General features: G+C 46.1%; 1 protein-coding gene across 1 annotated transcript in view; it reads left to right on the top strand.

Annotated features, from left to right (window-relative positions):
* The window catches only part of FAT2 (FAT atypical cadherin 2), a 48,512-nt gene that overhangs the window by 13,897 nt on the left and 19,553 nt on the right, over positions 1–15,062 (top strand). Inside the window, 8 exon segments of the mRNA XM_075164846.1 lie at positions 1,695–1,834; positions 3,611–3,886; positions 4,347–4,557; positions 5,565–9,617; positions 11,852–12,048; positions 12,681–12,834; positions 13,619–13,852; positions 14,656–15,045. Coding sequence (XP_075020947.1) covers positions 1,695–1,834; positions 3,611–3,886; positions 4,347–4,557; positions 5,565–9,617; positions 11,852–12,048; positions 12,681–12,834; positions 13,619–13,852; positions 14,656–15,045 — 5,655 coding nt within the window.

Genomic DNA, 15,062 nt, shown 5'->3' with positions numbered 1-15,062 from the left:
TGTTAGGGCAGGGATAATGGTGTATAAATACAATTAAGCAACAAGAGATACAACGCTACAAGGAGCAGACGATATCAGTGCAAGGCTTATCTGGCATTAGTAGTGTCTGCTTGGGTTTGCAGCATTAACGGTATACTCCTCTGAATGTTAACCCGTCGTTTCCCTGCTGAGTGCTTGCCTGTATGCTCGACCTCCTCTTTGCCAGTTCGTAGTGCACCAAGAGCTACTTAGGGCTCTCTTGGTTTCTGTACTGGTGGAAGAGGACAGGATTTCATTTTCCCTGCTAGGGAAGCAAAGCATCACGGTAGCTGGCAATCAAGCGGGTGATGCAAAGCTCCATGGATCCAGAGATCATTCAAAAACCCACCTTTCCCAGTCCACAAAGGCTCTGTCACTGGAGCTGATGGTGTCTGCAAAAACTCTGACAAAGCAGCATCTTTCTTCATCTCTTTCCTTTCCTGCGCTTCCTCTTTCCCTTTGCAAAGGGAACCCTTCTCCCTTTTCTGAGGGAAAGGCATCCATGGGTCTCTCTTTTCCTCTGTCTCTGCTTCTTTCTGTCTCCTTCCCAGCAGGAAAATGGTGGTCCAGATGGCTGGAAACCACAGCATTTCTCCCACAAGGGAAGATGTGTAATTTAACAACCAGCCAAGATTTTCCCAGCTGGTAAGAGAATAAAGCAGAATCCAGAGCATCCAGTAGCCGGGAAGGGAGAAGTTGAGACCTGGGATAAATCGCAGAAAACTGCTTCTACCTCTCCATATCTCAGAACAGCGTAGCGGTGTTTCACATGCAATAGAGAACTAACAGGCCACCAGCAAGCGAGGCATGAGAAAGGAGGTGCCACGCCAGGGCTGAACAGCCATAGCGTGAAGGATAGCCTTCTGCTGCTGAACTGCTCAGGCCTGCGGTTCCCTGCACTACGCAGCCATCTGGGTTGCAGGCAACAGGCTCTGCTCACCCTGGAAGCACCGTCTGCCTCCCCAACTGTTCAAGTATTGGACTTCTTCAGGTAGCTCACAGGCTCCCAACCATGGCAATGAAGACCATCGCTGATATGCCCACAGTGTGACCTTGAATTGGAAGCCAGCAAGAGCGTTGTTCAGCCCTGCAGGTCCCTGATCCATGCTAAGCCTGTGATGCTGGATGGCTGGAGACCTTGTGCAAATAAATCAATGCTCAAATGTTCCTGTTGCAAATCTAGCCAGGACATCATATGCATACCTGCATCCTTTCCCCTTCTCTCCTCCTCCTCATTTTCTCTAATTCGCCTCACCTTCCCTTTTGTACTCCTTTGTCACCATCTGTGACTACCTCTTTGTCCAGCTTCTCCATGTCCTCCCTGTCTCCTGTGTCCATCTAGCACATTTTGTATTGAGTTTCCAGATTTGGGGAAAACCTCACCTATGGCACTGTCCCCAATCTAGCTGTGGCCAAAGAGGTACAGCTAAAGTGAATGCCTACACATCCCCATTCAAGGTATATTCCCTGGCATGCCACATATCTGTGGCTGCGCATGAGCTCCTTGTGTGGTTTGTGTATGGTGTCTGGAGGGGAAATCCTCGTCCTTTGGATCTCCAGGCAGGTCCTGGAATCCCTTCCCCTGCAGAGGCTGCCGATACTTGCTTTTTGCTCCAGACAGAAATCTAACTGTAACTGCTGCCCCATTTCCTTTTCTCATCTCTCCCTTATCCCAGGTGGTGATGATGACATGGATTTTGACATTGAAAAGAGCACAGGCAGCATGGTCATTGCAAGACCCCTCGACGCAAGGAAGAAGTCAAGCTATAACCTGACAGTAGAAGTCACTGATGGGTCCACTACCATCAAAACCCAGGTAATGTTTTTTCTTTAGTAGAGACCCCATCTAGAGTGAGTATATGCCAAAGGGAATCTTTCTTCTGACTCTACTGAGCTCTGGATCAGGTACCAGGCACAAGAATCTCCTTACACTGTGATCTTACATTACACAGTGGCCCAAGTCTTTCCTAAGTACCAAGCTAAGATTTTTTTTACGTTGTCGGAAAAACAAATGGTCTAGGAAAGCCCAGGCCTTTCCTGTTGATCACAGCCAGCACACAAGGACACATCTACACCACCAGCCAAGCTGGGGTGGCAGTTCACACCCTCAGATCTCAACTTGCTCTCAGCTGTTCAGGCTGAACTACAACATGGCTGGGACAACATGCTAAGACGTAAGGGAAATACAGTTAGATCATGCTTGGGTCCATGGTACCATGTCAAGGGGTATTCCTGGGACTTGCTGGCCTACATGAAGCCAACACAGACACGTCTGCAAGAAGTGAGGTGAGGCCCTGCCCTGTGCTGCTCCAAGTGCATGGAGCATTGATAACATATCATCACTGAGGTCCATGGGGCTGAGTGGGGCAACTGCAGAGATGCTGTGCCCTCTGAGTTGCCACATGAAAAGCAAGCACTGGTGAAAGGAGGCATGCTGCTCTCAGGCATGTGCCCAAGCCCCCATTAAAATGGCTGCTGAGATTTGCCCACCTTTACCTACCCTCAGGAGGGGTATTCAGGGCTTGATCTTTGACCAACCGTTTTCTCCACACATAAGAAACATCCAACAATCCAACCCTTGCTGCACAGGAAGACCTAGAATGTGAGTCACCTGTCAGTGACGCTTATCGTGGGAAATTCACTGCGGAGGTTTGCGGGGGATGATGAGTGAGGAACACTACCATTCCTGTGAAATGTAATGCTAACGGACGGCTATCTGTCTCAACTATCTTCAAGTATTGTTCCAAATAAACAAACAAAGCCCCACCTTGCCTGGTGTGCATTCTCTGCCACCTTGCATCTCATCCCTACATTTATTTTGGCACTCAAGGCCGCTAGCAGATGTCAAAAAACCTGCTTGTGCAAAACACCCATGGCATGTTCAGGTTTGCTAAAGGAAGCAAATTATTACACTTGGTTGGGACTTCCTAAGATGCAGTCAACACTTCAGTAGGGGGGTCAGGACAGTCAGGGTAGGAGACCAAACAGAAGAAACCAGGTGACTTTGCAGGCAGAATTCAGGCAGGCCATTCACAGGGGGTTGCTGTTAAATGCAGAGGGGAAGATAGGGCTAAAAAGTGTAGACCACAAATTTTGCTTCTGCATACCTTCTCCACACATGTGCTGCTCTCGAGATAGGCCAGCTCCTCCCTTCCTTTACCAAACATCCCCCCTCTGTCAGCTTTCTGATGTGTAATTAATGAGTGCTGGTGTGGAGGCACCAGCCAGCAAAGCTGGCACCAGGACTAAGCGACTGCTACTTTTCACAGCAGGCTGTGACAGTTTCCCCGTGTGCCAAGTACAGGCACGTTCAGGCTGAATGGTTTGCCAGATTGGAGACATTAAAGAAAATGAGAGGAAGCAAACTGAAAATCACTAAGGGAAGGCACAGCAGGAGTTCCTCAGGGAGAAGGACAAAAGGGCTCCCGGTCACCACAGATGGCAAAGCCCCAAGCGTTGGGAGAGCTGTGATGGTTACAGGGCTCAGGCATTGCTACACCCAAGAGGAGTTGATAGCTGAGATCTTACATGGCTGCATAAGTCAGGTTGCTCCACCGTCTCTGCTGCCCTCACTGTGCTGTCTCCCCCACAGGCGTTTATCCACGTGATTGACATCAACCAGCACCGTCCCCAGTTCCTGGAGAGCCATTATGAGGTGAGGATTCCTGAAGATACCCCCTCGGGGAGGGAAATCCTTCAAGTCAGTGCAACAGACAAGGACAAAGGCAAGGGGCTCATCTACACCATCCATGGCAGCGTGGACCCCAAAAGCACAAGACTTTTCCAGTTGGATCCAAGCAGTGGGATCCTCACAACAGCAGAAGGATTCAGTTCCCAGCCCATGCCACAACACACCCTAACAGTGATGGTGAGTCCCAGCCAAACCCTGCTGAGTCCATCAGCTTCTCCAGGATATATGGGTCACTGGAGAAATTCAGACTGGTTCTAGTCTTTGAGGGAGGATTTTTCTAGAACAACAGGGAAGAGGAAAGCAGGGTGTTAACCTTTACTATATAACCATCCTGGATAAAACTAGGTAACACCCTGCTTTCCTCTAACCTTGTGCTGAGCCCATCACCGGCTAATTTCATTGGAGGGCCACTGAATTCTTGTACAAGAAAGCACAGTGGATAATTGTTAATGTTTGGTTTCAAGTCCAAGGCTGAGTTTTGACACTGAAACTTACAGGCTCATTCCCACCCAAGGGGTTGGTACCACCAAAACATGCCACCCCGTGTAAAAGCCCTGATGAGCTACTTGGAAGCCTGGTGCATGAAAGGCTGCCTACTCCCTGATGTGACTGTACCTGCTCTTCCTCTGTCATTCAGGTACGAGACCAGGAGGTCCCCATCAAGAGGAACTTTGTTCGGATCATTATCCATGTGGAGAACTGCAACCTTCACCCTCCGCAGTTCAGCAGCATCCATTATGAAGCAGAAGTGCTGGACTCAGCAGTGGTGGGCACAGAGGTTATACAAGTCAGAGCCCTTGATCAGGACCAAGGAGCCAACGCTGAAATCCACTACTCCCTTCAGGCAGGTGAGAGCCGTGCAACAAGACAGTTTAGCCTATGAACATACCTGCATTTCCATGCTCTAGCTCGTGGCCAGACAGTTGACCAGCTTTCTCTAGCTGTTGCAAAGAACAGTAAATGGCTGCACATCATTGCTAAAATGTGATTTTTTTCCTATCCAGAGAAAATCTAGAGAAAGCAGGTAATTTCCATATTATGGAAATTTCCATATTATGGAAAAAGCCTCCTTCCTTAGGAAGACAGTTCAATATTGAGTCACTGGTCTAAGAAAAAATGACTGGATGAGTTAGAACAACTTAAAATCTTCTCTTCCCATCCATGGGAACTGAGGGAGAGATCCTTGTCCAGTTGTTAGGCAAAAGTACTCCCATTCCCACAGCAGCCGTCATCACTTCCACCAGTTCTACCAAGAAATACATCCTTGAGAAAAGGTGAGCACCCTCTCAGCATCAGTTGATGCTCTTTTTGGGTCATACAAGCTCAGTGGGCAAGTATTTTATTATTCACTCTAGAGGTTAAAACTTAAATATTTATGGCTGTGCCACACTGCCTATTTAGCAGGTAAATTCTTTGCAGGAGACAAACCATCCTTTGCTCCATCTTTCTCACTGCAATTTAGATCAAGGACTGAGGAATTTAATTGCTCCTGAAGTATTGGTAATTATAAGCATGACAGGGCTTGAAGCAACTAGTACGGTCTGTGCTACCATGTTCTGCACACGAGGCAAGAGCTTCAAGCACATGTTCTACCACCACTAAATATGCTCAAATTAGAAGGGTATTTATCTCTAATTTACATTTTGATTGATTTAAAAGTTAGCTCGTAGATCTCAATGGGTTCATTGTTCTTAGAATGAAAATTATTTAGAAATTAATGAAGATTGTTGTCTCCCAGTGAAAGAAACAGATGTTAATTAGGTCTGAAATCAGGAGCATCTATGGAAAAGAGGTTCAGAAAACCAAAACGAATAGGGTGTCTGCATTCTTCACTTTGTAATTTCTCTTCTTGTAGGTAATGGGGAAGGTTTCTTCAGCATCGACCCATATTCTGGAATTATTACAGTTGCCCAGAAACTGGACCCATCCAGGCAGGAGCGATTTACTCTTATTGTAAAGGCAGAAGATCAGGGGTTCCCCCAGCTTAAAGATTCTGCTACAGTACACGTCCGCATTAGACCCTCTGATCGAACCCCTCCAAAATTTCCAGAAGCCGAATACATCACAGAGATCAGTGAATCTACTGCTGTTGGCTCTCCTCTGATCCAGGTTTCAGCCATAAGCTTGTCACCAGTCAGCTATGAAATAAAAGATGGAAATGGAGATGGAGTGTTCTCCATGAACTATCAGTCAGGCCTTATTTCCACTCAGAAGAGCTTAGATTTTGAGCAGGTATCTTTTTACCAGTTGAAAATCCGTGGCACCAACATGGCTGGAGCATTTATGGACACAATGGTACTTATCTATGTCATAGATGAGAATGACAATGTGCCCATCTTCATTAAGCCTTCCTTCATTGGCTGGATCATGGAGAATGCTCCATCACAAAGCATGGTTCTGGATGAAAGCAATGCTCCCCTTGTGACCCATGCAACAGATGCTGATCAAGACTCCAATGCTCTTCTGGTCTATGAGATTTTGGAACCAGAGGCACTGAAATATTTTACAGTAGATCCCAGCACAGGGACGCTGACCAGTCGTGCTGATATAGACTATGAGCTCACCTCAGTTTTCCACTTCAGTGTACACGCGCATGACAGTGGAAGTCCCAGCTTATTTGCATCCAAGCCAGCCAAGGTCACAATCCATGTTAAAGATGTGAATGATTCACCTCCAGTCTTTTCCAAAGACACTTATGAGCTTTCTGTCTTGTTACCTGCCCACCCAGGGATGGAGCTTTTGTCAGTGCAGGCAAAAGATGCAGATTCGGAGGTGACATACAGCATCGTGGAAGGCAACCTTGACAATGCTTTCTACATTCATCCACTCACAGGTCTCATCTCCGTTCTTAATGCTACCGGCCTGGGAAGCTACCGCGAGCTCACGGTCAGAGCTGGTGATGGCTTATATAAGAGTACTGCTCTGGTTAAGCTAAATTTAACCCAAGCACAAGGTACCGGCTTAAAATTTGATCAAGACATATATACAGCAACTGTCATGGAGAACTCTACAGATGAGAAGACTCTGACCATTCTTGGGGTCAAGGGATATCAGCTAAATGAACCACTTTTCTATTCGCTTTTGAACGGAAAGGAAAGATTCAAAATGATCCAGGCATCTGGAGTACTCCAGACTAAGGGTGTGAAATTTGACCGTGAAGATCAAGACATGCACGAGATAGCTGTGGAAGTGAAGGACAATAGGAAACCACCAAGGGTGTCCCAAGCCACAGTGAAGGTTTATGTAGAGGATGTCAACGATAATCCACCGCAGTTTGAAAACGTGCCATATTATACCTCGGTGCAGGACGGCACAGAGCCAGGTGACGTCCTTTTTCAGGTGTCAGCAACAGACAAAGACATAGGGGATAACGGAGCCATTGCATACTCATTTGCAGAGGACTACAAATATTTTTGGATTGACCCCTACCTTGGAGACATCTCACTTAAGAAGCCTCTTGATTATCAAGCTTTAAATAAATACAACCTCCGAGTCATTGCTAAGGACAAAGGCGAGCCTCCCCTCCGTGCTGAAGAGGAGGTTGTGATCAGTGTGAGGAACAAATCCAACCCTCTGTTCCAAAGTTTGTACTACCGAGTGAAGGTGCCAGAAAACATCCCCCTGTACACATCTATCCTCCACATACAGGCTCGCAGCCCTGAAGGCTTGCGCCTCATCTACAACATTGTGGAAGAAGACTCCCTGAAACTGTTCAGCACCGACTTCAAAACTGGTGTCCTTACTGTCACAGGTCAGCTGGACTACGAGCTAGAGACAAAACACACATTCACCGTTAGAGCCACAGACACAGCACTAGGATCCTTTTCAGAAGCCAGAGTAGAGGTGGAGGTAGAGGACATTAATGACAACCCCCCTGTATTTTCTCAGATGATCTACACGGCATCTGTCTCAGAGAGTTTGCCAGCACAGACCCCCGTTGTCCAGGTCTTTGCTTCTGATAAGGATTCAGGCAGAAACAAAGTGGTCTCCTATCAGATCTTGGATGATGGTTCGGATGCTACCAAGTTCTTTAACATTGATGCCAGCACAGGGCAAATAACAACAGCTCAAGCACTTGATTATGAAAAAAATCAACAGTTTCGCATGAAAGTAAGAGCTGCAGATCATGGGATGCCTCCGCTTAGCAGTGATGCCCTGGTAATTGTGGATGTGACAGACATCAATGACAATCCCCCTGAGTTCAGCCAGCTTCAGTATGAAGCCAAGGTAAGCGAAATGGCTACGTGCGGGCACATCGTGATAAAAGTCCAGGCCCTGGACCCCGATAGCGGAGACACCACACGGCTGGAATACGTGATACTCTCAGGCAATGACAACAGGCATTTCACTATCAACAGCACTTCTGGAATAATATCCATGTTCAACCGCTGCAAAAAGGACTTGGAGTCATCTTACAATCTCAGAGTTTCTGCTTCAGATGGAGTTTTCAAAAGCACTGTGCCTGTGTATATTAATACCACAAATGCCAACAAGTACAGCCCCTCTTTTGAGCAGAATGTGTACGAGGCAGAGCTGGCAGAAAATGCTGAGATAGGTACCAAAGTGATTGAGCTGCTGGCTATTGACCCAGACGGTGGCCCATATGGCACCATAGACTATACCATCATAAATAAACTTGCCCATGAGAAGTTCTCCATAGACAATAAAGGCCGTATTGCCACACTGCAAAAACTGGACAGGGAAAATTCAACAGAGAGAGTCATTGCCATTAAAGTCATGGCCAAGGACGGGGGTGGGAAGGTGGCGTTCTGCACTGTCAAAATAATCCTTACAGATGAGAATGACAACCCACCTCAGTTCAAAGCCTCTGAATACACGCTGTCCATCCAGTCCAATGTAAGCAAAGGCTCCCCCGTCATCCAGGTACTGGCTTACGATGCTGATGAAGGTGCAAATGCAGATGTCATTTACTCTGTTGACTCCGTGGAAGATGTGGCAGAAGATCTTGTGGAGATCAATGCTGCCACTGGGGTTGTTAAGGTCAAGGAGAGCCTTGTTGGTTTAGAAAACAGGGCCTTTAACTTCAAGGTGAAAGCTGAAGATGGCAGACCCCCTCACTGGAACTCCCTTGTCCCAGTGAATCTTCAGATTGTCCCAAGGGAGGTGACATTGCCAAGGTTTTCTGAGCCCCTTTATACATTCTCTGCATCTGAGGATCTTCCAGAGGGATCAGAAATAGGGTCAGTCAAAGCTTTTGCAGAGGATCCAATCATATACAGCTTGGTGAAGGGAACCACTACAGAAAGTAACAAGGACGAGGTGTTCACACTAGACGAACAAACGGGGGCTTTGAAAATCAAAAAGGCCATGGATCATGAGACCACCAAGTGGTACCAGATTGATGTTATGGCTCACTGCTCACATCAGGAGACTGAGCTGGTCTCTCTGGTCTCTGTGAACATCCAAGTGCAGGACGTCAATGACAACAGACCTGTTTTTGAGGCAGATCCCTACAAAGCTTTTGTCATGGAGAACATGCCATCAGGAACTACAGTCATTCAAGTGACAGCTAATGACCAGGACATGGGAAGTGATGGACAGGTGACCTACAGTTTAGAAGCAGAATCTGGCAACCTCCGAGGACTCTTCACCATTGATGGTGAGAGTGGGTGGATCACCACACTAAAAGAGCTGGACTGCGAAGCTCAGGAGGTCTATCGTTTTTATGTGGTAGCCACTGACCATGGCAGGAAAGTCCAGCTCTCTTCTCAAACCCTGGTGGAGGTCACCGTCTCTGATGAAAATGATAATGCTCCACAGTTCACCTCAGATTTCTATAAAGGATCGGTAATTGAGAATGCGGAACCAGGGCAGGTTGTTGTCACACTGAGTACCATCGATGCAGACATCTCTGAGCAGAACCGGCGGGTCACGTGCTACATAACTGGTGAGTTTTTCCTGACTTTAAATCTTCAATAAGCAAGAATAGAGTATCATCTCAAAGTAAGGATTTTATAGCCTTATAGAATATTAATACAGAAATAGCATTATACTGACAGTCCTATCAGAAGCAGGAGATGAAGCCTGAGCTCTGTCATGAGCTGGACTCTTCAGTTAAATGAGTCTGGGGTATCCAAAACTCTTTAGTAACTAACTGCAGTGGGTGAAATTATCGTTATAATAACTTTCTCAGCACTGAACCATCCTATTTATTTGGAAATAAATAAATAAATAAAATATATATAAGTAATTACACAGTACTGTAGATATATTTATTTACACTTTCTTAACAGAGCAATAATTAAGACAGTGTAATTGTAATACCTATTGGAAGCACAGAAGCGACGGTACAGCAGGAAGGAAAGTTTTTCTCAGTACCTATATACTGTGATCTGTATTTACGTTCTTTGGCTCAGCTTTTTCTCCTGCAAACAGTGCAGTCAGTTTACACATCACACATATGTGTAGCCTGCCTCTATTTTTTGATAACTATATATATGCACGTAGGATGTGTATAAGTTTCTGGTATTAAATGTATTTCCTATGAAGCCACTTCGACTCTGTCTTAACAAACAAGTAGACCTCACAAGGCTGCAGTTAACCACTCAGCAGACTGATGGATATTTGAGACTGTCATGTCAATCTTAGTGAGGGTTTTGGCTAACAAGAAATACTAAAGATGACTCTTGCATCCCTGAAACATCACTTGTGCCAACTAAAATTAAACACTGCTGTAAAACAACAAAAAAGTTATGCTGGAATGTTTGTTGTGCATCTGCACAAGTAGAAGCTTGATTTTACGGTACTTTTTGACCCCAAAGGGTCTTTCTCAGACCTGGAACAGATACTTCAAATTAAAATGTTTTTTCGAACACAGATGAGGACCCTTCAGGGTCAAAACATTTAGCCAGATCATGCTGCAGCCTGTTATCTATTATTGTAACCATCCAAAACAGGGGAGGAATGCTGGTACTTTCAATTGGTTTATGCCTAGGTATTTGCAAGCCTTTGGGACGAAAGATTAAATCCATTTATGTATTCGCATTTCTGCATCTTAAAGGTAGTAATAACTTCCAACTACTTTAAACCTGAGAGAATGCACGTTTATGATAGCGGTGAATACCACATGTTCTCTCTGCTTTGTACTTACAAGCACAGGTCAAACTCTACCCATAAACGTATAAATACAACTGCAGTATAGCGCTGCAGCAAAAGAAAAGAGGAGGTGAACACAGAGCCTAGCTTCCCATTGTTCACATGCACATTGATTTTAAACACATGGAAACTAAATCTGAGCACGTGATGGAATCTCGCAGCGTCAGAAGAAGGGTTAGAAGAGGTCTCATTGTGCCTCCGGATTCACAACCTTGCGAATGAAAGCAGAGAGAGAGTGAATTTAATTTACCCAGCTGTGCAAGGCCCTTCAGAGCCTAACACAAACAAGCCCTGCAGCCAGCTCTCTTCATTGCCTCCCATTACCTAATGTGCTCCCTCCTTCTGCCCAACGGTGTGGGTTCAGCAGAGGACACCAGCTCCTTGCCAGAAGAAAGGGATTCTCCAGGGGCAGAATCCACCCATGAGCGGCATGAATCTGGCGGACCGGAGAGCCTGCCTAGTCTGGATTTACCTGTCTCTCATCATTTGGTTCTTACAGAATTGAAAAGTAGCCCCAGAAAGCGCAGCTATATATTAAACGCATCTATAGGTTAAAAGGAAATACAACTATTCATGGTACTTTAGCTACAAGATCCAACCAATGGCTGCAGGGTATTTGCAACACTCAGATCCCTTTAGGAACATGCACCAAGAAAGACTGACATGCTTTAGGAAGGTGAGACAATGTGGTTTTGAGGCAATGAATATGCATGTCTGCAGAACATTACCGAGACATTTTTGCAATCAGGAGTCGTTTCCTCCTTCCAGCCCGTTCATCTCCCCAATGTAATATTCAGACAGTGAATAACAGAAACAGGCAGGGTATTTCCCAGCTGTGCAGTGAGGTAGACTAAATGCTCCCCACCTGGCTGATAGGACACCAACGCCCTCTCTGCATCACCACTGCAAGTCCTTCAACTCTCCTGAGGGACCGGCAGTGGACATATCTGTATCCCCTTCCCTTACCACTTCTGATTTTCAGCACTGGGTAAATGCCTTTTTTCCTTGCCTCCTCCCCACTTCTAGAAGGAGACGTACTAGGACAGTTCACAGTTAACCAAATTGAGGGAGAATGGACTATTTCTTCCAAGAAACCTCTGGACAGAGAAGATACAGAGAAGTATCTCCTCAAGGTTATGGCCTCCGATGGGAAATTTCAGGCTACTACTGAAGTGGAAATTTTTGTTCTGGATATCAATGACAACAGTCCCGAGTGCGGCCAGGTAAGACGTCTGTTCTGGGACATTGAGGGGCACAAGGGGAGCAGCTGGGAAGAAGAAAACACAATAGCAAGGAAGAAAGAACAGAAAGAGCACGTTAAGAGGGTTTAGCTTGTCATAATTCTTCTCACACGATCCTGTTGCTTTGATTATGCTTAGCCATTTTAATTAAGCTGCATGTCAAGCAAGAACATTAAATCTAGCCTCCGAGCATGTTTGCCAGCAGTAAGTGAGCACCTAAGCATTATGAAGGATAATTTTTGGAGATAAACAATGCCAGGAAGCCTCCTGGGTAGGGGCATGTAAATTACCGAGTTTTATATCCTGCTAAGCTGAGAGATTCCCATCAGGAGGTTTGTTATTGTAGAGAGCTGATCGCCGGTATGGATGTTACCCATGGTGAGAAAGAACAGAAGTGATTGCTTCCCAAAGGAGATTCAAAGGCTTGTGTGAAATGAGCTCACTGGTCCCAGTCCACACCCTGGCAGCCGGCAATGTGAGGCGCATTGTGTTCCCCTATAAACCACATGGTTTATCCTTCTCTGCGAAGCTTCTGCTAGTCCATTCCTCCCCCTATGAGGTGAAGGTATTTTGGAGATGGCTCAGATATCAATGGTTCCTTCTGTCCTTGCCAGATATTCTACACTGGGAGAGTCTCTGAAGACGCTCTGCCGGGTCTTTTCATTTTGAAAATATCAGCAACTGACCCCGACGTCGGCAGCAATGCCCAGATAACGTACAGCCTCCACGGCCCTGGTGCAGAAGAGTTCCGGCTGGGCCCACATACCGGTGAGAGCTGGGCAATGGGATGCTTTTATCCTCTTCCTCACCCACTCCCGAGAAATGCCAGCTCTCGGCGTGGCTCAACACTTATCTCCTCTTGAGCAAACAAAAAGACTGTTCATTCCAGCTCCCCCAAGCTAGGAGGGGATGGCAAACAGGCAGGTTCATTGCAATACAGCATAGAGGAGAGTGACCTCTGCGTCTTCCTGCTAGCTTTCTTTACAAATGTTGGCATTAGCATTGTTAAAATGAAGGGCAGACACTATTGCTAACGTCCAGGTCTCAAGGAGGAGAGATCAGCAAGTATTACAGTGCTGGCTCGAGCCAAAGACCCAAGTTCTAAACTCTCAAAAACGTCTTATTGGGTCTTGGGCAGTGTATTTGCCCAAAGGTTTCCTCCTTTCCAAAAAGACACGATGATCATTCTAGAGATCACTTGGGGTTCATTACATTGCAGAAAGCTTAATGCAGCAGGGTTTATAAAGGTGTTTAGAAGTACAATTTATTTATAAGCACTTTTATCCCATGACGGCATCCCTCGCATGAAGTTCAGCCCAACTTGCAGGACTTCCCGTGCCAAGCCCTGCCAGGGCACTGGCTGGCAGTGATCTGAGAATAGCCCTGAGCAATGTGGTGTGGACACATCACGGCTATTAACTGGATTACAAACGGTGTTCAAACCCAGTCTGTTGTCTCCCACGGTTCATCCAGGAAGGCAGCGTGCTTGAACCTCTCTGAGCTCTCCTAGGCTGCAGTTGCATGCATGACCATCTCCTGTTCTTTCCGACAGGGGAACTGACCACGTCTGCACCTCTCGACCGTGAGCAGAAACCTACGTACCATCTTGTTGCCAAAGCGACTGATGGCGGAGGCCGCTCCTGCCAAGCAGATATAATGCTGATTGTAGAGGACACAAACGACAACGCACCGAGATTCTTCCCCAGTCACTGCGCCGTGGCCGTTTTTGACAACACCACAACAAAGACACCCATTGCTGTGGTTGCTGCCAGGGACCTTGATGAAGGTGAGTCAGAATGGGCTTTACTTTTTAGTAGAGTTCATCTTTCATCCTGAATAGAAACCTTTGAAACCTAGGGAAGGGCTGCAGTGATGGACATCGATGATTGAATCTTGGCGAAGATGTGCCTGGATCTCATCGCTGACATGTTCTTGACTAGCAGGCTGGCATCAGCATTTTTGTGACCCTGTAGGAAGAGCAATATCTGTAGAAATATGCAAAGACAGACTTCGAGGACACAGTCAGTAACCGTAACCGTGATGCACAGTGCAAGCTGACACACGGTTTGTCTGGGATCCAAACTGGACAGAAATTTTACCAAAGATGGAGATCAAGAATGAGCATAATAAGGAAAAAAGGAGCTTTAGATCTGGATGGGGTAGATGATATGGATGGAGAGGTCCTTCTGAAGACATGAAGATTCTCAGAAATATAGGTAAGGCTCCTAAGAAAGGAGCTTTTAATAAACCTCTCCAGCAAAGACTGAATTTACAATGACAGAGAAGCAAGATCGTATTTATCTGCTTTACAAGCAGATATGAAGGGAAATGAAGTTTAAAAACAAGGGAATTAAAAATGGGAAGCACTAGTAAATACAGACAGGTGATGCTGATGGATGATGGTGAGGGTGGCTAGGTGTCTGAACCTGCAGATGGATAGGGGCACACTGGATGTTCATACAACCTCCATTTTCCCTAGAAATTTAAGGTCATTTAGGTACACATAGTCCTAATGGATTAAAAAAAAATAATTAAAACGGCAGCATTCCTACCCATGAATTAAATGCAGCCTGTCCCTTTTCCTTCCAGGTCTCAACGCTGAGGTGGTCTATTCTCTCTCTGACTCTGCCAATGGACACTTTTCAATTGAAGAAACCACAGGGGTGATCCGTCTGGAAAAGCCTCTGAAGGATTCGCAGCATTCGGCGTTTGAACTGACAGTCTGTGCTACCGACCGGGGCACCCCGGAGCCCCTTTCTGCTCTTGGCACTGTCACTGTCTCTGTTGTGGATCTAAATGAATATCTGCCTGTTTTCCTGGCCCCTGAATATGTGGCAATGGTAAAAGAAGACGTGGCTGTGGGTACGGAGGTCCTCAACTTGTCAGCATTGACAAGGGACAATGCAGAAAACACAGAGATCAAGTATGAAATTGTGAATGGCAACGACCATGGGAAATTTCAGCTTAACTCAAACACAGGTAAGATGGTCTCGTGC

This window comes from Calonectris borealis, chromosome 15 (genome assembly GCF_964195595.1).
Source record: "Calonectris borealis chromosome 15, bCalBor7.hap1.2, whole genome shotgun sequence".
NCBI classification, from domain to species: Eukaryota; Metazoa; Chordata; class Aves; order Procellariiformes; family Procellariidae; genus Calonectris; species Calonectris borealis.
The sequence above is the reverse complement of the archived record's forward strand: the minus strand, read 5'-3'. Positions and strand labels throughout refer to the sequence as shown.